This window comes from Salvelinus namaycush, chromosome 37 (assembly GCF_016432855.1).
Source record: "Salvelinus namaycush isolate Seneca chromosome 37, SaNama_1.0, whole genome shotgun sequence".
In the NCBI taxonomy this organism is placed as follows: domain Eukaryota; kingdom Metazoa; phylum Chordata; class Actinopteri; order Salmoniformes; family Salmonidae; genus Salvelinus; species Salvelinus namaycush.
This window is the reverse complement of record NC_052343.1, coordinates 10,759,465-10,782,713: the sequence shown is the minus strand read 5'-3', so window position 1 is coordinate 10,782,713 and position 23,249 is coordinate 10,759,465. Positions and strand designations below refer to the sequence as shown.

At 42.0% G+C, this 23,249-nt stretch overlaps 1 protein-coding gene across 2 annotated transcripts; it reads left to right on the top strand.

The window, feature by feature from the left end:
- Nucleotides 1-11,257: 11,257 nt before the first annotated feature.
- LOC120031353 (ADP-ribosylation factor-like protein 4A) lies at nucleotides 11,258-13,800 on the top strand. Of its 2 annotated transcripts, none has more exons than XM_038977070.1 (2): nucleotides 11,258-11,351; nucleotides 12,363-13,800. In XM_038977070.1, exon 2 carries the CDS (start codon nucleotides 12,464-12,466, stop codon nucleotides 13,064-13,066), a length of 603 nt encoding a protein of 200 aa, XP_038832998.1. In that variant the 5' UTR covers nucleotides 11,258-11,351; nucleotides 12,363-12,463; the 3' UTR covers nucleotides 13,067-13,800. The 2 variants fall into 2 exon arrangements, with proteins under 2 accessions (XP_038832998.1, XP_038832997.1); XM_038977069.1 differs by lacking the exon at nucleotides 11,258-11,351 and adding an exon at nucleotides 11,398-11,896.
- Nucleotides 13,801-23,249: the final 9,449 nt, after the last annotated feature.

The following is a 23,249-nucleotide window of genomic DNA, read 5'->3' as shown; positions in this document are numbered from 1 at the left end:
ACAAACGTACAGTCAATAACACAATAGAAAAGTCTATATACAGTGTGTGCAAATGTAGTAAGATTAGGGAGGTAAGGCAATAAATAGGCCATAGAGGCAAAATAATTACAATTTAGCAATTAAACACTGGAGTGATAGATGTGCAGAAGATGAATGTGCAAGTAGAGATACTGGGGCGCAAAGGAGCAAATAAAAAATAAATAAAAAATATGGGGATGAGGTAGTTGGGTGGGCTATTTATAGATGGGCTATGTACAGGTGCAATGATCAGTAAGCTGCTCTGACAGCTGATGCTTAAAGTTAGTGAGGGACATACATATAAGTCTCCAGCTTCAGTGATTTTTGCAATTCGTTCCAGTCATTGGCAGCAGAGAACTGGAAGGAAAGGCGGCCAAAGGAAAAGTTGGCTTTGGGGGTGACCTGTGAAATATACCTGCTGGAGCGCGTGCTATGGGTGGGTGTTGCTATGGTGACCAATGAGGTGAGATAAGGTGGGGCTTTACCTAGCAAAGACTTATAGATGACCTGGAGCCAGTGGGTTTGGCAACGAATATGAAGCGAGGGCCAGCCAACGAGAGCATACAGGTTGCAAAGTTAGGTAGTATATGGGGCTTTGTTGACAAAATGGATGGCACTGTGATAGACTACATCCCATTTGCTGAGTAGAGTGTTGGAGGCTATTTTGTAAATGACATCGTCAAAGTCAAGTATCGGTAGGATAGTCAGTTTTACGAGGGTGTTTGGCAGCATGAGTGAAGGATGCTTTGTTGCGAATAGGAAGCCGATTCTAGATTTAATTTTGGATTGGAGATGCTTAATGTGAGTCTGGAAGGAGAGTTTACAGTCTAACCAGACACCTAGGTATTTGTAGTTGTCCACATATTCTAAGTCAGAACCGTCCAGAGTAGTGATGTTAGACGGGCGGGCGGGTGCAGGCAGCAATCGGTTGAAGAGCATGCATTTAGTTTTGCTTGCATTTAAGAGCAGTTGGAGACCACGAAAGGAGTGTTGTATGGCGTTGAAGCTCGTCTGGAGGTTAGTTAACACAGTGTCCAAAGAAGGGCCAGAAGTATACAGAATGGTGTCGTCTGCGTAGAGGTGGATCAGAGAATCACCAGCAGCAAGAGCGACATCATTGATGTATACAGAGAAAAGAGTCGGCCCGAGAATTGAATCCTGTGGCACCCCCATAGAGACTTCCAGAGGTCCGGACAGCAGGCCCTCCGATTTGACACACTGAACTCTATCTGAGAAGTAGTTGGTGAACCAGGCGAGGCAGTCATTTGAGAAACCAAGGCTGTTGAGTCTGCCAATAAGAATGCGGTGATTGACAGTCGAAAGCCTTGGCCAGGTCAATGAATACGGCTGCACAGTAATGTCTCAATTAACCAGTCGAGGCGAGAGACGGCTTCTCCACTGTTGCATGTGTTGCTTCTTTGATTTTTAAGACCAAACATCCTGTTTCCAGACAAAGATAAAAGTAGGGTGAGAGGGTAGACAGTTGAAGGGATGGGGGGGGGAATGGCTGGATCTAGGACCCAGTCGCTTTCGTGACCGAGCTTAAACAACGGTAAAAACAGACGGCGGGACCTGGAACGCGGTCAGACATGGGCTGTGGCCCAAGCAGACAGGCGGGAGTTGAGCTGGAGGAGGATGGCTGGGGAGGAAATAGGAGACAGCTTAGTAATGAACCCAAGCAGTTAATGGGAGAACCATTTCCACAGCCCACCTCCAGTCCACACATATACCATCGGATGTCAGTTGTTCTTTGTATTCTCCATCTGTATTTAGCTTTGGATGTTTTTCTTTCTTTCAGTACACCTACAGCTACCAGAGATATCTCTCGGTTTCACAGCGTGATTGGTCTGGGCTATTCACTTGTTTGTGTTCAGACAATATAGCAATTAGGCACCGTTGACAGTTCTCTGCTTTGGCACTCTCCACTACACTTACTGTGGGGTTAAGTGGGATGTGTTTAAGTGCACTTAAACAGAGGGTCAACAGTGGCCTCTCAGGTTGACAGCTTTAACAAAAACCCACAATAATTTGATACAACCGAACCTCGAGGGCTTGGTAGCTGTAAATGACACTGGATACAATGGCGAGCACTATTCTAAGACAAAGCTGAAAAGGCAAAGGTTGAACACGGTGCTCTATCTCAGCTTTATAGGGGCATTAGGGTCAACTCCTTTACAGGGGCTGTATGTCCTGGATCAGGTTTCCTGTTGCCTTTAGCCTCTCCTGTCAGCTGTCCTGATGGGCCCAAATAAAAAGGCCACCACAACAACTGCATGGGTAAACTCTCCCACATGCAGATAAATATTTGTGTAAGGGGATACCCTCCACTTTATGTCTGACCCCAATAAATTGCAGCTGTGACCTCTGACCTCCTCTGTCTGTGTCAAGACCTGAGGTTCCATCCTCCTTCAACCACAGGATATTGGGAATCTATCAGGAGAAAAAAAGAGAAAGGTTTCTTTCAGCATATCCAAAAATGTTTTACTCATAGCACAATTGACCATTATACATGGCTGACTTAGCATAGCACAATGGCAACTGAATACAATGATGAATGCAGTTATGGTTTGTGTATGTTTCTCTTAGTTGCCTTGAGAGCCCTGACCTGAAAGGAGGAAACAGTCTTGAAGATAACTCATCATACTATTCTATACAACGTAATGTCCAACAACTTAATTTTTGCTTGGGGATCAAGCTGACAAAACACTGAGATGCGACCAGATCCATTTCACAATGACCACAAAATGTTGATGAGGGGGCTACTCATTTTACTATTGGGACAGTTGTTACAAAGACATAATTAAAGATGGAAATGTATTGTGCAGGGCAGAACTTGCTGCTGACAGTCTGACTTGTCTGGGAGGTTTAGTCTGTAAAAGTATCTCCATGTAGCTATAATAGACATAAAACAGCTGTCTGATTCAGAGAATGATACTGTAGCAAGTCAGGGTCTGGAAGAGGCATAATCTCTGCATGCCCTGGCCTGCCTCGAGAGGGTTTCTGATTAAGCATTCATTATAAACTCTTTGCTTACCAGGTAGGCTACACTGTGTCTGACTGATAGTAATACGCCTCGGAATTTAACTGAAATAGTGGGAACTGCTGAAATATATATTTCATATAACAAGAGACATTCACTCTCTACACCTATGCAGACTCCTCTTTCTCTTGCGCACACACGCACGCACACACACACCCACACACACACACCCACACACACACACACACACACACACACACACACACACACACACACACACAGTAGAGCCTCCTCAACTGATGTTATCAACACGCACTACATACTTTTCACTTAGAGTATGTAGTGCCATCTAGTGGTTTCTTATTTACCTCACCTCACCTGACAAGAGGTAGACTATTGGAAACCAAATTAATAATTCAGAAATAATTAGAAAATGTCCTCTGTTAACCTGGACTCAAGGGTAGATGTAACATAGTAAAGGTAAATCAGGGACACTCCAATTAGTATGATATGTTAGGTTTCGTATGGTATGTATTCATTTGTGGATGTCCATCATCAATTTTATTATATGTTACGAATTACAATCGTATAATATGTTACGAATGTGGACACCCCTTCAAATTAGTAGATTAGACTATTTCAGCCACACCCATTGCTGACAAGTGTATAAAATCGAGCACACAGCCATGCAATCTCCATAGACAAACATTGGCAGTAGAACGGCCCTGCTGAAGAGCTCAGTGACTTTCAACGTGGCACCGTCATAGGATGGCACCTTTCCAGCAAGTCAGTTTGTCAAATTTCTGCCCTGCTAGAGCTGCCCCGGTCAACTGTAAGCTGTTATTGTCAAGTGGAAACGTCTAGGAGCAACAACGGCTCAGCCGTGAAGTGGTAGGCCACACAAGCTCAGAGAACGGGACCGCTGAGTGCTGAAGCACGTAGATAAAAATCATCTGTTCTCGGTTGCAACACTCACTACCGAGTTACAAACTGCCCCTGGAAGCAATGTCAGCACAATAACTGTACGTCGGGAGCTTCATGAAATGGGTTTCCATGGCCGAGCAGCCGCACACAAGCCTAAGATCACCATGCGCAATGCCAAGCATCGGCTGGAGTGGTGTAAAGCTTGCCACCATTGGACTCTGGAGCAGTGGAAACGCGTTCTCTGGAGTGATGAATCATACTTCACCATCTGGCATTCCGACGGACAAATCTAGGTTTGGCAGATGCCAGGAAAACTCTACCTGCCCAAATGCATAGTGCCAACTGTAAAGTTTGGTGGAGGAGAAATAATGGTCTGGGGCTGTTTTTCATGGTTCGGGCTAGACCCCTTAGTCCCAGTGAAGGGAAATTTTAACACTACTACATACAATGACATTATAAACGATTCTGTGCTTCCAACTTTTTGGCAACAGTTTGGGGAAGGCCCTGCCCTGTTTCAGCATGGCAATTCCCCTGTGCACAAAGCGGGGTCCATACAGAAATCGTTGGTCGACATTGGTGTGGAAGAACTTGACTGGCCTGTCAGTCTGTTAAGCCCTGACCTTAACCTCATCAAACTTACTTTGGGATGAATTGGAACGACGACTGTGAGCCAGGCCTAATCACCCAACATCAATGCCCAACCTCACTTATGTTCCAACATCTAGTGGAAAGCCTTCCCAGAAGAGTGGAAGCTGTTATAGCAGCAAAGGGGGGACCAACTCCATATTAATGCCCATGATTTTGGAATGAGATGTTTGACAAGCACACCCCTGAGGGGCCCCAGTGTTGAGGATCAGCGTGGCAGACGTGTTGTTGCCTACCCTCACCACCTGGGGGCGGCCCGTCAGGAAGTCCAGGATCCAGTTGCAGAAGGAGGTGTTTAGTCCCAGGGTCCTTAGCTTAGTGATGAGCTTTGTGGGCACTATAGTGTTGAACGCTGAGCTGTAGTCAATGAACAGCATTCTCACATAGGTGTTCTTTTTGTCCAGGTGGGAAAGGGCAGTGTGGAGTGTGATTGAGATTGCGTCATCTGTGGATCTGTTGGGGCGGTATGCGAATTGGAGTGTGTCTAGGGTATCCGGGATGACGGTGTTGATGTGAGCCATGACCAACCTTTCAAAGCACTTCATGGCTACCGACATGAGTGCTACGGGGTGGTAATCATTTAGGCAGGTTACCTTTGCTTCCTTGGGCACAGGGACTATGGTGGTTTGCTTGAAAAATGTACTGTAAGTATTACAGACTCTGTCAGGGAGAGGTTGAAAATGTCGTTAAAGACACTTGCCAGTTGGTCCGCACATGCTTTGAGTACACGTCCTGGTAATCCATTTGGCCCTGCGGCTTTGGGAATGTTGACCCGTTTAAAAGGTCTTGCTCACATCGGCTACCGAGAGCGTTATCACACAGTTGTCCGGAACAGCTGGTGCTCTCATGCATGCTTCAGTGTTGCTTTCCTCGAAGTGAGCATAAAAAAGGCATTAGCTCGTCTGGTAGGCTCGCGTCACTGGGCAGCTCGCGGTTGTGTTTCCCTTTGTAGTCCGTAATAGTTGTCAAGCCCTGCCACATACGAGGAGAGTCAGAGCCGGTGTAGTAGGATTCAATCTTAATCCTATAAGTAATTAGCTAAAAAGCAAAAGTTGTCCATGATGAGATTCAAATAAGCAACCTTCAGGTTGCTAGACTATCATGTTATACGCCCACCCTTCCACCCCGTCTAAGTAACCTTCTGTAACCATACCAAACGTAATATATCATACTAATTTGAGTGTTCCGGATTTACATTTACTATGTTACGTCTAGTGTATGAGACTAGGCTGCATCTGTCTACACATCCTGACTGTGTAAATTACCATATTCTTTTCTATTCTGTTACTTATAACAATACAGTGATCAAACACATTTGTGAACAGACAAACACTGTAGATTTAATCAAATATTCTAAGAAGCTACACTAAAGTTTACACATTCGAAAACTACCCTTCAGGATAGAAAGTCTACCAAGCACAGGCCGCGTTATTTCATATGCCTCCAAATTACTTAGTCAGTCTTTACTAATATGACAGGTCCTTACATTTGAGGGTTGATATTGGCATTCAGAGCGCACATAGTTCATCGGTTGCTAGGAAGTTCCTGTTTCTCTTTTTTCTTTTAGCAGAGTCTCCTGCTGTTCTCAGACCTTTTGCATATTCTTTATGTAAAGTATCCAGACCCTGGTCACTTAGCAACCACTTCTATTGTATTAATACTTTCTTCCTGTGTTGTCCCTTACATCACATCAAACAGTGCAAGCTGAACTTGAAACTTGCAGTGATTTCTGAACATGTGTCTTCTATAACAGATTGTGCCTTTGAAATTCAAGGTTAAGAGTCAAATTATTTATCCCTGGTCAACACCGCTTGATGTTTTTAAAAAGAGGTTGAAGCAAAGTGTGTAATGTTAGACAGTTTAGAGTTTTCTAATGCTGTATTGTTGAGAAGTTGAATAGCCCTTCATTTTTTTCTTTGCACCTGAACAGGTTACCGTTCATACAATTTCAGGACTGTGATATCACAATGACCTCTAACAGTTACTTGGATCGTTCGACATCAGTTTATTTTAATAAAAAGACAGTATTTTCTGCCAGCCTGAACTTGGCCACCATAAGAAGCAAAGGTTTTATCTGTCCTCATTATTCACATCAGATTGACCCATGGAACTTGAAGCTGCCTGATTTCTCTCCTAAACTCTACACATCTCTGAGTGTCCCTCGAAGGAAGAAGACAAAAAATACACATCAACCATTACTGACACTTGCCTCCAGTGAGACAGCTGTCACGTTCTGACCATAGTTCTTTTGTATTTTCTTTGTTTTAGTGTGGTCAGGGCGTGAGCTGGGTGGGTTATCTATGTTTTGTGTTTCTATGTTGGGTTTGTCGTTTGGCCTGATATGGTTCTCAATCAGAGGCAGGTGTTTGTCATTGTCTCTGATTGGGAACCATATTTAGGTAGCCTGTTTTGTCTTTTGGTTTGTGGGTGTTTGTCTTCCGTGTCAGTGTTTGTCGCCACACGGTATTGTTTCGTTTGTTCATTGTTTTGTTTAGTGTTCTGAGTTTGAATTAAACATCATCATGAACACTTACCACGCTGCGCTTTGGTCCGATCCTTCTACCACCACAGACGATCGTTACAACAGCCTTCAGAGTGGACAGATTTACACCAAACATTCTAATTCCTGAGATTGACCAGAATAAAAAAAGCACTGCCAAAGTTCAGTACATCATACAGACCTCCTGGCTCTTTAGAATCCACGCTGATGTTCGTTAAAACAGGGAAATACTCTCCTGTGGCCTACAAGAACCCTAAACCACATAACTTTAGACCGGTATGGTGCTGGAACATAACATAACACCTTCCTTACATGTTCATTGTGATTTCCATGATTTGTACAAAATACTGGTACTAAATTCTTGCTGTGTATGATTCTAACACAAGATGGCGACAAATATATTGAAAAATGTTTTGCCCTGAAACATTTAATTTCAGCTTGCTGATGACATGCCAAATATAGTTACTGCAGCTGAAAGGGATCCTGGTCACTAGAACTTCAAATCTCAGCACCTGAGTATAAGTAAGTCAGCTTTCCTGAATATTGGTGCATAGACACCGCTCTATTACTGTAATTAGACAATTTCCTAAGCATCAACCATTTTGTGCTTACTCATGACATAAGCAGTCCATGGCCTTTTATCAAAACTATGCCTACATTACACAGCAAGCTCAGCAATATCCGGCCAACTGTGACACTGGTTTCCATTCTACTCCAGTTAGGGGGACCAGATCGGACACAGACACTTATAATGGAACCTTCGGGGAAGATGGACACCTATAAGCCAACAGAGCCTAGATGGGAGGCCAGGCTCACACTCCCTAAATTGCCCTGGCCCCCAAAATCTGCCTCCTACACTGTGAGTAGGCTGGTTTATGCCCAGCCTGGCTATAGGCCCCACACCATTTTAATTCAATGCTTTCATGCTACTTTAGGCCACTTTAGTAGCGTGAGTGTTGAATTGGTGAGTTACCAAGTTATTATGCTGTTTAACCCAAAAGTGCTAAAACAAAACAATTTCCCCACCCGCCACTGTTTCGGTAAAAAGCAGGGCTGGAGAAATGTAACCACTCAAATTCATAGGCAGAGATATTGATGCAAAGATTGACCATCCATGATATCAAAATTATTGTTTTAACTACTTGTTAAGGCTATACAGTTTAGGATCATCTTTCCACCATTAAAAAGCCTAGAGCATAAGCCAAACCCATAATAAATATAGTATCTTCTGCTTCAAGTTTCTACTGATATACATTTTCTGAAATATTTTCTTATTCTCAGAGACACAGGCACAGACGCGGAGTGTACAGTGCTTTCACGGACAGAGTAGAGGAGAAGATCTCCAGCTCTTGGAAAACTGGCTGACACTTTGACCTCCTAAGTCGTCTATGGAGTCCACAGCTGTGCAGTGATATGTGCATCGGCTCCCCTAAAATTTCCAGTGTGTTAAACCAGATAATATGTTCTCATCTGGGTGTGTGAAAGACATGGCTGAAATACGAAATAGTTGCATTCACAGAAAGGAATCTTGCAGGCTATAGCCTAATGAAAATACTTCCAAGGTATCATGAAAATACAATAGTTCATTGCAAAACAATTGCCCTTGCCATGACTCTTTTTGAAATATGTCAGTTTGTTTTTTTATATAGGCCTAATAAGCCATTGTGTGTGTATAAATCTATTCTCTCAGACAATGGGCAACAAAGATAATCCCAGTAACGGAAAAATGTAAACAAAGTGTGTCATTACAATGCCATTGAAACTCGTTTCTAAAACGTCGGCCTATATGCAATTAAAGTTCACAATTGGAGAGCAGCTAATCTCGGTTAATCCAGAACAAAAGTCATGAGTAATTGGTCAGAGGCTCGATTAAATTCTGTGTCCATACATGAGGGAGGGAGAAGGGAACAAAGAGCTCCACCCTCTCTCTTTGCAAGTTAGGGGCAAGTCTATGGGCCAAATGCTCCCTCCCCTTTCCGAAATTCTAAAGCACCAGAACTAATGCTGCTCTTTATCTCACACTTCCCGTTGTATCATGATAAATTAGTGTACCATTTATGTTAATGTAGTCTGTCCACGAGAGATTAGAGAGCAGCCACACTAATTTCGGAACCCGGAACCAAATTATTGCAAATGTTTGTTCATGTTACTAGCGATTACAAGCACATTCCTATTGCTAAACATGCCCCACATTTGTAGGCTATATAAGAGTTCACATTCAAGAAAAAAGTTATGTATATTTAGAAGTTGTAGCCTACACATTGTATTTGTGATCTGGGGGGTATATTACAAAGCAGCATCAACTTTTATAAGCAACAAGAAATAACTTGGTTTATGGTTAATAAAAATAAATGGTTTGTTAAATCAATTAGACCATTCCCATGTCAAGCTCATCTTTCTACAAAATAAAAGTTATCCGAATATTTAGACAAGTTAACTGGCTAACTCCGTAATCCTGTTTTGTAGTATACCCACAGTTTCTAAACCTTGTTATAAACTGGGTGGTTCGAACCCTGAATGCCGATTGGCTGAAAGCCGTAGTATATCAGACCGTATACCATGGGTATGACAAAAAAAACGTTTTAATGTTGTAATTACGTTGGTATCCAGTTTATAAAAGCAATAAGGCACCTTGTGGTATATGGTCAATATACCACGGCTAATGGCTGAATCAAGGCACTTCGCAGGCCAGTAAACGAAAGGTCGCTGGTTTGAATCCCCAAGCTGACTGGGTAAAATATCAATGTACCCTTGAGCTAGGCACTTAACTGTAATTGCTCCTGTAAGTTGCTCTGGATAAGAGTGTCTACTAAAATGTACAAATGTAAGACGTTGTGCTTTAGAACAGCCCTTAGTTGTGGTATATTGGCCATATACCCCTCTGCACCAGACTATGGATATACTGACAAGATACATGTCCCTCTGCCCTAACAAAACAGTTGCCCACAAAGCAGCATGGAGGGCTGTCTAACTCCCACTTATCCTTTCTTTGAATTGGTGGATACATCTCATTATTGTAATACTTTAAAAAAATATTTGATTAGGGTCGTTGATGTCAACGCCTGTATTCAATGGAGAGAGATGCAATGCTACTAGCCTCATGATTGAGTATGCATAGCCATCTCGAGACAACTCCAATATAAAAAGTGTTTGTTTTTTCAAAGTTGCCGGGATGTCACGTGTCCTACTTATATCAGTACACTCATGACAACTTAAGCATTACAAAACTTCTATTCGATCAAATAAACCTCATGTAGCAAATAAGTCTTTAATTTTTTGTTGTTGACTAAATTCGACCCTCATTTACCTCCATACAAAAACTGCTTGCTTGGTGAGCGAAAAAACGCCACCTGCTGTAGGGATGCAGATTTTCCGCCGAGTTGGGCCTCTCTTTCTCTTCCTGTCTGTACTCACCAAATTCGATACTTTGTAAACTGGTTTGACCTGGATGGCGCGCTTTGGTCACGTCCACATGTTTTTCCCACAGGTGCTTGCGCTTAGTAATTACATTGTTCTTTGTTGATGGGTGTTTGCCTAATATCTTTCTTCGTTGAATATGTATGTCATATTATGTCCTGATGTGTTGAAATGTGTTATGTATTTGCTAGTGATATTGAAACGAGTGAAGTATTGATTAGGCTATTGAGTGAGATATTTATTTAAATTGAGGAAATACCTGTTTATGTGCATTTTGGATTATCCCAGTGTTAAGGGTTGTGCTATTTTTTACTTTATTAGCCTCAGGTGGCTCATTTTCGGGAAAACTTAGGCTGGAGGTGCATATTGTCCCAGTTGGAGCTCTGCTAAATCAGCTGTGTGAGGAATTGTCGGCACTCTGCCTGCCTAAAATGAAGCTAACCTTCTGCACCTGTACATAAATTCCACCATTTTGCCCCTGATTCCGTCTGACTCCTTCTTCGCAGCCCCCTGACAAGACGGTCAGTGCTATCGGGGATCCCTGGGACGTCCCTAACCCATACCTTCACAATTTTTCGCTATTCATAAAAATTTAGGCTACCGTATTTATTATGAATTAAAATGACTATAACATGTATCATATATAATAAACATTATTTCAATAGATACCGGCGCAGGATTATAATTTATACAATTAATCCTGTGATTATTCTCATTATAAAATCAGTATGCGTGGGATACATTTTGTACTATTGACCAATCAGTTTAAAAGTAAACAGATAAGGACGCATCATGGGGCGGCGCTGTTTAGCGTGCAGGAAAACCCAAACCAAAACACATGCGACACGAACACAGCAAAAAGAAACGGTAAGTTAGGCATTTTTTTTATAGTTCAATAAGTTGTTCATTTTAATACATTCGTATCACAAACTATTTTGTGATTTTTCTTTTACTTTTTGTTTCTTTTCGACTTTTTACGAATATTAGCTTACATAATGCTTGGCTTGCTATGTTATGTTAATAACCATTTGTAATGATTATGTATAGACGTTGACCTAGCCTACTATCAGATACGTTTTATTTTAGGCATTGTTCATGTTGCATTGTATTGTGTAACGATAGTATAATAAATCTATTGGCTAGAATAATGACGTTACAGCAACAGGTGATGGGCGTGGTTTGAATGGATACATTATTGATGGACTTCTCCTTAAACCAATCGGTTGCTAGAACATGAGTGGAGTTTCCCACAAATTGCACTGCAGTATTCTTCTATTGGAATGAAACCGTATAGTAAAATAATAGAACGCTGCTGACCGCGCGACAGTCATCGGAAGCCCTGGATTGTGAACATTGGAAAACATGTTACTGGACCTCGTGAACACAGTTCCGCATATTCAGAGTGGATAGATGTAAGTGATGCCCTGCACGAAAATGTCTGGCTGAACGGAACGGTTGTAGCCTATGATAAAGATTCATGCCGCAATTTGAGAGCCTGGTTTCACGTCAAGTGACGTTACTGGCTGTCAGCATCTGTATGCCTATCGACTTTATATTAATTTACGCGCCTATCCTTGGAAATAGGCTTGTGCGTTGCTGCCGCCTAAAATTGAAGTGTGTAGCTTACCTTGACAAAGTCCGTTATTTCTGCATGGTATTTTCATTTGAGCCTATATAATTGAGGGTGTCTAGTGAATGTCATATGCATTTGGCAGTACTCAGGTCAAATGCTGCGCTCAATAAGTGAATAACACCTGGATAACTGATTTGATCACCTTTATGTAGTCTATAGGTATTTTGTGTCGATTTAAGTTTGTGGTAGACTTATATTTGTGTTTGATTTTTGCTTGTCTAAAGTAATATTTGTTTTGTTTTTAGGTCGCTGCTGCAATCCAATTTGAATATAATCAGTGCCAATCATCGTTGTTGAAGTGGACCATCCCTTTTTATTCCACCTGTTGTTCCCCACATGAGAAAAGATGGGGAATAGATTATCTGAACCACAGACCTTCCTCTCGAGAATCCCCTTCTTTCAGTCGTTCCATATCGCCATTTTGGGACTGGACTCTGCAGGTAAAACGACTGTCCTGTACAGGTTGCAGTTCAATGAGTTTGTCAACACAGTGCCTACCAAAGGCTTCAACGCAGAAAAGGTCAATGTGTCTTTGGGCGGCCACAGGACGGTGACCTTCCATTTCTGGGACGTGGGTGGTCAAGAGAAGTTGCGTCCATTGTGGAAGTCATACACACGCTGTACCGATGGAATTGTATTCGTGGTGGACTCTGTAGATGCCGAACGCATGGAGGAAGCTAAAACAGAGCTCCATAAAATCGCCAAGACCGGAGACAACCAGGGAGTGCCACTGCTGGTGGTGGCTAACAAGCAAGACCTGAGGCACTCTCTGAGCCTGGCGGAGATTGAAAAGGCGCTAGCGTTGAAGGAACTGGGCCCTGGCACGCCTTGGCACCTGCAGCCCACCTGTGCCATCATAGGAGATGGACTGAAAGATGGCATGGAGAGACTCCATGACATGATTCTTAAACGGAGAAAGATGCTCCGCCAACAGACGAGAAAGAGATGATCAAGCAGTGAACTGAATCTCTTGTTTTAAATGAAGGACAAAAGGAGATGTTCTCGCACCTGGATGGATATATGAATTCTCCCATAAGCTCGGCACACTGAGTTTTATCAGTCAATGTTAAACTGTAGGTTATCGTGTTTCAGACAGCAAAGTCTCTTGCTTCATCTTCAGTATTTGTTGCTTTTTAGTGGTTGAGAAAGCACTATGAAGGTCAAGGATTTGGGGTTTATGATTTTATATAGGAATTTTTAAGTTGTCGTTACAAAGAATGGTTTTGATCCTTGGTATTAGACCATTAGTAATGGCTACTTCAAAAATGACAAGTTTGATGAACAGAAAAAATAAGTCACTTTTCTTTACAAAGGTTAGTGGAAGGACAACAAACGTGGTCTTCCTCAAAGGGAACTTTTGAACCTTGTAAAGAGTGCCTAAGCTACTTTTTAATGTTGTACCTTTTTGTATTTTTTTTTATACAGTTTTCTTTCCTTCTCAAAAGGAAGGTACGGTCTTGCGCTTCTTGTCTGTCTAGTGTACCTTTGTCTGTTTGTTAATGCACTTTAGATGACCTTTTTTGATGATGGAGTTTACAGCCTTGAGGTTTCCCAATAGAGCTTATTACACAGAGTTTAGTTGCTTCAAAAGAAGCAAACTGTACTGGGTCCCTATTGACCACATGGACAATAGATGGGATTTGTGTTTCATGTTTTCATCTTTAATAAAGCCTCTTTACAGCACTGCTTTTGTTTTGTATGAAGGATATTGCAATTTTGATTATTTGTCATTCTAATATTTTTTGAAAAGTTCTGCAGATCTGATGAGATGTGTAAAATGTACAGTTGAAATCATAAGTTTACATACACTTAGGTTGGAGTCATCAAATTGTTTTTCAACCACTCCACAAATTTCTTGTTAACAAACTATAGTTTTGGCAAGTCGGTTAGGACATCTAATTTATGCATGACAAAAGTAATTTTTTCAACAATTGTTTACAGACAGATTATTTCACTTATAATTCACTGTATCACAATTCTAGTGGGTCAGAAGTTTACATACACTAAGTTGACTGTGCCTTTAAACAGCTTGGACATTTTCAGAAAATGATGTCATGGCTTTAGATGCTTATTGACATAATTTGAGTCAATTGGAGGTGTACCTGTTGATGTATTGCAAGGCCTACCTTCAAACTCTGTCTCTTTGCTTGAGATCATGGGAAAATCAAAAGAAATCAGCCAAGGCCTCAAAAAAAAATTTGTAGACCACAAGTCTGGTTCATCCTTGGGAGCAATTTCCAAATTCCTGAAGGTACCATGTTAATCTGTACAAACAATAGTATGCAAGTATAAACACCATTGGACCACGCAGCCGTCATACCGCTCAGGAAGGAGATACGTTCCGTCTCCTAGAGATGAACGTCCTTTGGTGCGAAAAGTGCAAATCAATCCCAGAACAACAGCAAAGGACCTTGTGAAGATGCTGGAGGAAACGGGTACAAAAGTATCTATATCCACAGTGAAACAAGTCCTATATCGACATAACCTGAAAGGCCACTCAGCAAGGAAGAAGCCACTTCTCCCAAACCGCCATAAAAATGAAACATTAATAGGACCGTTTGGCCATAATGACCATCGTTGTGTTTGGAGGAAAAAGGGGGAGGCTTGCAAGCCGAAGAACACCATCCCAACCGTGAAGTACTGGGGTGGCAGCATCATGTTGTGGGGGTGCTTTGCTGCAGGAGGGACTGGTGCACTTCACAAAATAGATGGCATCATGAGGAAAATTATGTGGATATATTGTAGCAACATCTCAAGACATCAGGAAATTAAAGCTTGGTCGCAAATGGGTCTTCCAAATGGACAATGACCCCAAGCATACTTCCAAAGTTGTGGCAAAATGGCTGAAGGACAACAAAGTCAAGGTATTGGATTGGCCATCACAAAGTCCTGACCTCAATCCCATAGAAAATGTGTGGGCAGAACTGAAAAGGTGTGTGCAAGCAAGGAGGCCTACAAACCTGACTCAGTTACACCAGCTCTGTCAGGAGGAATGGGCCAAAATTCATCCAACTTATTGTGGGAAGCTTGTGGAAGGCTACCCAAAATGTTTGACCCAAGTTAAACAATTTAAAGGCAATGCTACCAAATACTAATTGAGTCTATGTAAACTTCTGACCCACTGGGAATGTGACGAAAGAAACAAAAGCTGAAATAAATCATTCTCTACTATTATTCTGACATTTCACATTCTTAAAATAAAGTGGTGATCCTAACTGACCTAAGACAGGGCATTTTTACTAGGATCAAATGTCAGGAACTGTGAAAAACTGAGTTTAAATGTATTTGGCTAAGGTGTATGTAAACTTCCGACTTCTACTGTATGTCCTCTGATTCTCATATTTGAAAGGAACTGAAGTAAATCAACAATGATTTTTGGTTGCTCATGCTCACACTTTGTACTGATAGATAATGAATCTCCCTTATTCCTCTTTCTGAAAGTAAACAAGACGGATATGATTGAGGTGATGGTGGTTGAGTGTTTACTTGCAGTGTGATTATAGGGCCTGGAGTCCTTTTATGTTTTCTGGAGCCAAGAGGATCAGCAATGCAGCCAGGGCAGTCTACTCTGTGCATGCCAAACCAGATGACATACCCTGTACAACAGGCTGGGGCTGGGGAGGCAGAGCATTTTTGTGATGGGGAGAGGCTGTTGTCACATAGCTCAGTGAAGTGATGCCTGTTGCTCACCCATCCCTTCAGAACAATTGTAACCTTGTGCTGTAGAGCAACAGGGGGAGCAGCAGTTGACCTACTAAATATAGTCCTATATTTGCTCCTGTTATTCTGTTCTTTCCAATGCTCCACTTCAAGTGCAGAACTATCTCTTTGTTAACATGATGTATTTGACAAAATTATTAGATCTGTTTTTGTAATGGTCCTGTATGTTATAGATGCCATTTCACTGTCCTTTTTTCCCCAATTCAAATGATATTAGTAATGTTAAACCTACACCACATTTTACAATGTCTGTCTTTGATTGATATGCATCAGGTTTTAAAGAAAGACAGTACGGCCTCAGGTCCAAGATTAACTCGTCTGTGTTGAACAACTCCCCAGTTTGTTTTCCAAGGAAGGAAACCCTGTTGGATGGCAGCAACATATTCCTGCTATTCCCATTTCCTGCTCTCCATTCTAGGAAAGGGGGGTAATGGGAGTGAGTGTGAGTCTGATCATGGGACTGGTCGCCCCTTATCCCTGTTTTGGGGTCCGATCCTGATACAGGCCTGGTGGCAGGGTCTCTTCCGTTGATCCTCTGATGTAATTAACTAGGGATTAGGATTGGGCATAGTTTTGGAAATCCTAAAACTGGTTTCCTTTCTCACACTTTGCTTTTGCTAACTCAATTATAAACACACGGAAAAGTAACATTCATGGCCTGTAATGGCCTGTCGTCACATGATATCCCTGTGCTCAACTAGTTTCCTGGACATCTACTAGGTGGTGGGTTTTATTTGACCGCTTGGTCCTGGCTGAGGTCAACTCTGTGACGATAGTAAGTCCCTCTCCTCAGTAACAGGATCACTGTAGGAAAGGCATTGTCTCACGTCTGCGCTGGCAACTGCGTGTCGCGTTAGGAAGACAATTGTAGGAAAGGAGAAAACCACTCCTCATTCCACTACTCTACTAGCTAACCTTGAGATTAGGAATGCCGTGCGTCAACTCACTTTCTCAAAGTGCAATAAAATGTACATCGTCTGTCTCCTGGAGCAAGTCGGAATAAAATATTTTTTTGTGGAAATATTTCCTCTACCTGTGTAGTAAAAATGTATTTTCTCTAACTGTATACATTTTCAAGCTGTGTACACTGTACTCAAGGGAAGTAGCAATAATGCATACTCCTCTGCTTCTCATTATGCAGGGTTATCATATCAGGATTCATCTTTCTTTTTCCTGTCTTAGCGAGCGAGTGACCTATTTACATGTGAATTCTTCCATCGTCCTAGCAGCCTCTCTGAAAGTAGGGTGAACGGGGCCACCTGCAAGGGGAAAGAAAAGGGAGGGAAAGAAAGACAGAGAGCTCTAGAGAAGCTTGCTCTTGCTCATCATTGGTGTAAGGAAGCTCTCTTTCCATTAATCCTCAGAGGCATGAAAAGAGAGACTGAGAAGAAATGAACAGGACCAGATGGGCGTATAACAGGGTTTTACCGAATTTAGCCCGGGGGTGATTTTATTTGGCCCCCCAAGTTTTCTGAGCAAATAAAACACTAGCAAATCAGCTCCAAGTGATTTTAATTTGGAAATCTGTTCCAAAATATTCCCATGCATAATAGATACAGTGGGGCAAAAAAGTATTTAGTCAGCCACCAATTGTGCAAGTTCTCCCACTTAAAAAGATGAGAGAGGCCTGTAATTTTCATCATAGGTACACTTCAACTATGACAGACAAAATGAGAAAAAACAATCCAGAAAATCACATTGTAGGATTTTTAATTAATTAATTAGCAAATTATGGTGGAAAATAAGTATTTGGTCACCTACAAACAAGCAAGATTTCTGTCTCTCAAAGACCTGTAACTTCTTCTTTAAGAGGCTCCTCTGTCCTCCACTCGTTACCTGTATTAATGGCACCTGTTTGAACTTGTTATCAGTATAAAAGACACTTGTCCACAACCTCAAACAGTCATACTCCAAACTCCACTATGGCCAAGACCAAAGAGCTGTCAAAGGACACCAGAAACAAAATTGTAGACCTGCACCAGGCTGGGAAGACTGAATCTGCAATAGGTAAGCAGCTTGGTTTGAAGAAATCAACTGTGGGAGCAATTATTAGGAAATGGAAGACATACAAGACCACTGATAATCTCCCTCGATCTGGGGCTCCACGCAAGATCTCACCCTGTGGGGTCAAAATGATCACAAGAACGGTGAGCAAAAATTCCAGAACCACACGGGGGGACCTAGTGAATGACCTGCAGAGAGCTGGGACCAAAATAACAAAGCCTACCATCAGTAACACAATCCTGCAGTGCCAGACGTGTCCCCCTGCTTAAGCCAGTACATGTCCAGACCCGTCTGAAGTTTGCTAGAGAGCATTTGGATGATCCAGAAGAAGATTGGGAGAATGTCATATGGTCAGATGAAACCAAAATAGAACTTTTTGGTAAAAACTCAACTCGTCGTGTTTGGAGGACAAAGAATGCTGAGTTGCATCCAAAGAACACCATACCTACTGTGAAGCATGGGGGTGGAAACATCATGCTTTGGGGCTGTTTTTCTGCAAAGGGACCAGGACGACTGATCCGTGTAAAGGAAAGAATGAATGGGGCCATGTATCGTGAGATTTTGAGTGAAAACCTCCTTCCATCAGCAAGGGCATTGAAGATGAAACATGGCTGGGTCTTTCAGCATGACAATGATCCCAAACACACCGCCCGGGCAACGAAGGAGTGGCTTCGTAAGAAGCATTTCAAGGTCCTGGAGTGGCCTAGCCAGTCTCCAGATCTCAACCCCATAGAAAATCTTTGGAGGGAGTTGAAAGTCCGTGTTGCCCAGCAACAGCCCCAAAACATCACTGCTCTAGAGGAGATCTGCATGGAGGAATCGGCCAAAATACCAGCAACAGTGTGTGAAAACCTTGTGAAGACTTACAGAAAACGTTTGACCTCTGTCATTGCCAACAAAGGGTATATAACAAAGTATTGAGAAACTTTTGTTATTGACCAAATACTTATTTTCCACCATAATTTGCAAATAAATTCATAAAAAATCCTACAATGTGATTTTCTGGATTTTTTTTCTCATTTTGTCTGTCATAGTTGAAGTGTACCGATGATGAAAATTACAGGCCTCTCTCATCTTTTTAAGTGGGAGAACTTGCACAATTGGTGGCTGACTAAATACTTTTTTACCCCACTGTATATGTGATCGTATACAAATGTAAGCAAGGTTTGAAACTATTATGTTTTAGTCAAATATATCAGTTTGGGCTTCAAATTTGCAGTCTTCAAATGATTTGTCATTATGTTCTGGCCTCCTGACTATCCGCTCAAGAAAAAAATCAGCCTGAGGCTTAATGTAGTTTATGATCTTTGGCATATAATCTTTCATTGGTCCCATAGATTCATTCATTATCCATTCATTAGGGATTATAACTTTCTGTATCATTGTTCTTATAATGAATATGTTCCTAGAAATTATCCATTTAATATTCTGGGTCTTGGAAGTCATGGGAAGTAAGACCAATAAACATTGTGTTATCCTTGTTGCTGTTGCTTGTGGTGATTATTTTTGATAAAATATTGCTCAGTTGGTTTGGATATCGTGCTGGCAACGCCATCGCTATGAGTTAGTTCATTAGCTACTCACTGAATGTGAATGTGATTTTATTATTCCTATCTGGGCTGTTTTGCTATGCATAGAAGTCAGTGCTGCCTGCATGTTCATGTGATGGCATCCCTTGCCTTACCCTGTGTGGAAGGCTCTGTGAAAGGCTCATTGTCAAGGTGATGATTGCTTTGTCAACTTGTCTGTGACTGAGAGGGCTTGAATGTTGGCAGCTGTGATCTGAATGGGAGACTGTCTATGTGAAAGAGGGGGACAGAGAGAGAGAGAAGTAATGTGTAGATTACTTTGTCATTCTCTCTGCCGTTCGGCCATACACACACACTCTCACACACACACTATATATGTATGAAAAAACTCCCGCCAGTCTAGTCATTGTGAAGCACAAGCCTGTGAAATCTGGCTTTCGTTTCATTTGTGCATGAAGGATTAGGACAGGGGCAGACTGAAGTCCCCATAGCTTTGTAGTGGCTCCATTGTCTGGTCGCAAACGTCAGGGAAAGTTGTGACCTGTAAAAGCAAGGGTTCAACTCAAAGGACTGATTCTTTTGGTGAGGGGGATGCTGGAGAAAATATATTTTGATGGAGGCAGCTCAAATCTAAATAGGCTAGTTGTGAAATATTTTGTTCACTTGTTGTCTCACCAACTTGTTTACTTTGAACTATGTTTATGAAAAATGACACATTGTTTTGTCCGGAAGGTCCCTCTCTGTTTCGCATTGATTTTCAAATCAGCCTGTCATAAGGATGTCGGGCCTAAAATGAAGTTGCAATCCATGAGAGGGTTCTTTTGAGAGGTTTGTGTAATGTGCCATACGATACAGAAGTTAATGCAGTTGCCCCTCCTGACTTTGTTCTCTTCTTTGTCCCATTGCATTTCATTCTTGTTCCATACAGTATGTCACTAATGCCATATCTAATGGATGTGATTGTAATCACATTGGATCATAATCTAACTGTTAAACATCAGTGTGCAGAAGAAAGTTTTTGACAACTTAACCCTAATTGCTAATGTAAGTCACCCTGGATAGGAGCGTCTTCTAAGTGACTAAAATGTCATTCCATTCCAGTTGTAAGGGGTAGACATCTCAGAAATGGGTTGACTGTCAAGGTTGACATTTGGCAAGCCTTTTCTATGAGACACTGTGGGGGCACCCTAATATCTGCAAGGTAATTCAACAGCCGTGCCATAAAGACTTTATAGGAGGAGTTCATTAACTACAAAGAACATTGGGATTGAATAATGGAACCAGACGCTTTTAGCAGAGTCTAGGAGGGGTCGTATTGATGTTGCCCAATCATTTACGCCCACCACCGACTGGCCAGGGGTCCTCAATCTGTTTCGATTGCCGTGGCACTCAGGGATGGCCCTCACTGTAGGAGCCCTTTGCTTTCAGGCTGAGGCTCTCTGCTTCGGTACTCTGGTGTACGAATGCGCCATCTGCCCCACAGCCACATTAAAGTCAAGATAAGAGAGCAAATGATTGGGTTCAGTGGAGTCTGTGTTTCATGGGTCTGCACTCAAGCATACCCTTTATCTTTCTCAGTGTCTCTCTTTTTTTTAACGGCAGTAAGAGGAGATGTCTGGTTAATCTCTCTCACTCTGTCCTCAGCTGTCGGCATGGAGGGCTAGGAACTGTTAGCGGGCTGACGGAATCTCCGAGAAATAATTACATTATTTTCAAACCCTTATCTTACAGGGCCAGGGCTTGATTTGTAGGCTACAGCTAGCAATTTGAACATTAGGGTTGTGTTCGGCTTTGAAGAATGTTGTTTGACCAAAATGTGTGTGCTAAAGTAACTTGCAAGAATGGTCCCACTGGGCAAAGACGTCAATTCAACGTTGTTTCCACGTCATTTCAATGAAATTCAACCAGTGTGTGCCCAGTGGTGTACTTTGAATTAAGTATATTGATCTGTTCATAGTAAAGGTTTCATGGTTGATCAGCTTAATCAGTTTTGAAACACAGCTGTGATATGTCAGCTAGTGAACCCAAATATACAATATTACAAAAGACATGAACTACAATGATAGTGTAGTTTCATATGAAGTAAACACGGGACGGGACTCCTTACACTCTCTCTCTCTCTCCAAGTGAAACCTTGTGGGGCGGTTATTGTCCTCTGACCCCCTTAGTCATAAATCAAACTAAATTAAAGTCAGGATCCCCAGTGCGTCTGGTGCCCCACCTCTGGTAACAGAGCCTGGCCCAGCCGTTGCCCCTGCTCTCCCTCTGCATTCATCACTGCTTCTCTCTGGTGTGCTCACTCATCTGTGTCCAACACACTGGAACACTCCTGTCTAGGAAGGCGCAACAGGCAGGCAGGAAAACCCTGTTATCAGGAGGAAGCAAGGGGATTCTTCTTTTCTTCAACTCAGGTTTCTTCAGATTTTCTATCTTTCTGTCTCTCTCTTATTCTCTCTCTCTTTCACTCTGATGGATCATATGGCAGCAATTACTGTATGTTGCAGTTAAGCCTCATATCACTTTCTCCCATTGTTTTCATGAACCCTTCACTCTCAACTCACCCCAAATTCTTCAAGCATTCTCCACTGCTTGGAGTGAAGGCCAAATTAGAGTTATTTGCAAAATCACCATAGTACACATGTTAATATGCTGTTTATCAGGCCCTTCACGTTAGGTGTTGTTCTATGAAATAGACCCAAGACCTTCACAATCAGGATGTTACCAAAGAATAATGGACAAGTAGCAAGTTGCTAATTAATTGAGCCAATTTAAATTGAGCAGAACAATTGTGACCTATCCAGTGTGAAGACATCCAGTATGTTCAGTGCTTGCCTAGAAGCTGCTCTATGGCATTGAGGAAAGTGAAGGGCCTGATAAGCTGTAGGGGACTCCCTAGTAAAGCTGTGGTTTAATCTCCCTAGATATGGCTGATAATCCATTTTAAAAAGGGTAATATTCTCAATGTTACTGATGATTTGCGACATCCTTAGTGTGGACATGTGACCCAAATGCAGCTCTCTGACACCACTGACCAACACTTTCATATGAATTCGACATTTCAGTATGTTGTAAGCTGTTCAGTTCAGTATGTTGTCAGCTGTTAAGTGTTGTTCTATGAATTAGACCCAAGACCTTGAACACACCTTGGTTTGTCCTTGATTGCAATGAATATGCTAACCCAAGCATGAACAGTCCAACAAATATATACATTTTTAAGGCCTACTGTAAGAATAGGTAGAACTACAAGTGCAACTACGTGCAGTGAGAGGACTGAGTGGATAGTGATTATCTTGCCTAATGCAATTAGACTTGGTATGCTAAAATGGACATGCATCCAACAGTTGCTGCTCTGCCAACCTGAGACACACAGAGCTCCTTGTGATCGTTATGGCCGTTTTTCCTGGTCTTTTCTGTGGAAAACCATTATGATTTTCTATTGTATGAGCACAGGTGGTTCCTGTTCAATCTGTTTCCTGCTACTGCTATGGTCACAGTCATTTTCCTGCTTTTACCTCTCACCACTTCCAATACGGTAGACCTTTTCTAACGCCTTTACACAAAAGCTTTTTTTATTTCTTGAATTGATATACACACATAAAGTAGTATATTGGGCTTTCTTACACCATAATTGTCACATCTGAACCATATAAATACAATAACTCTATTCTATTTCATGTGTTCCTTATAACCAAAGAACGTCCCATTGAATGAGAGAACGTCAAGATAACTTGATAAAAGTTTAATTCCTCTGTCTCTTTGAAAGGGACTTGACTCTCCGCAGCTCCATAAGAAGCTGCTCCGCCCAGGCGCCCACCATGGGATCAAACAAACAGATTCCTTTGAGCAGTACTTTGTTTCTGAAATGAAAGCGCAGCGATA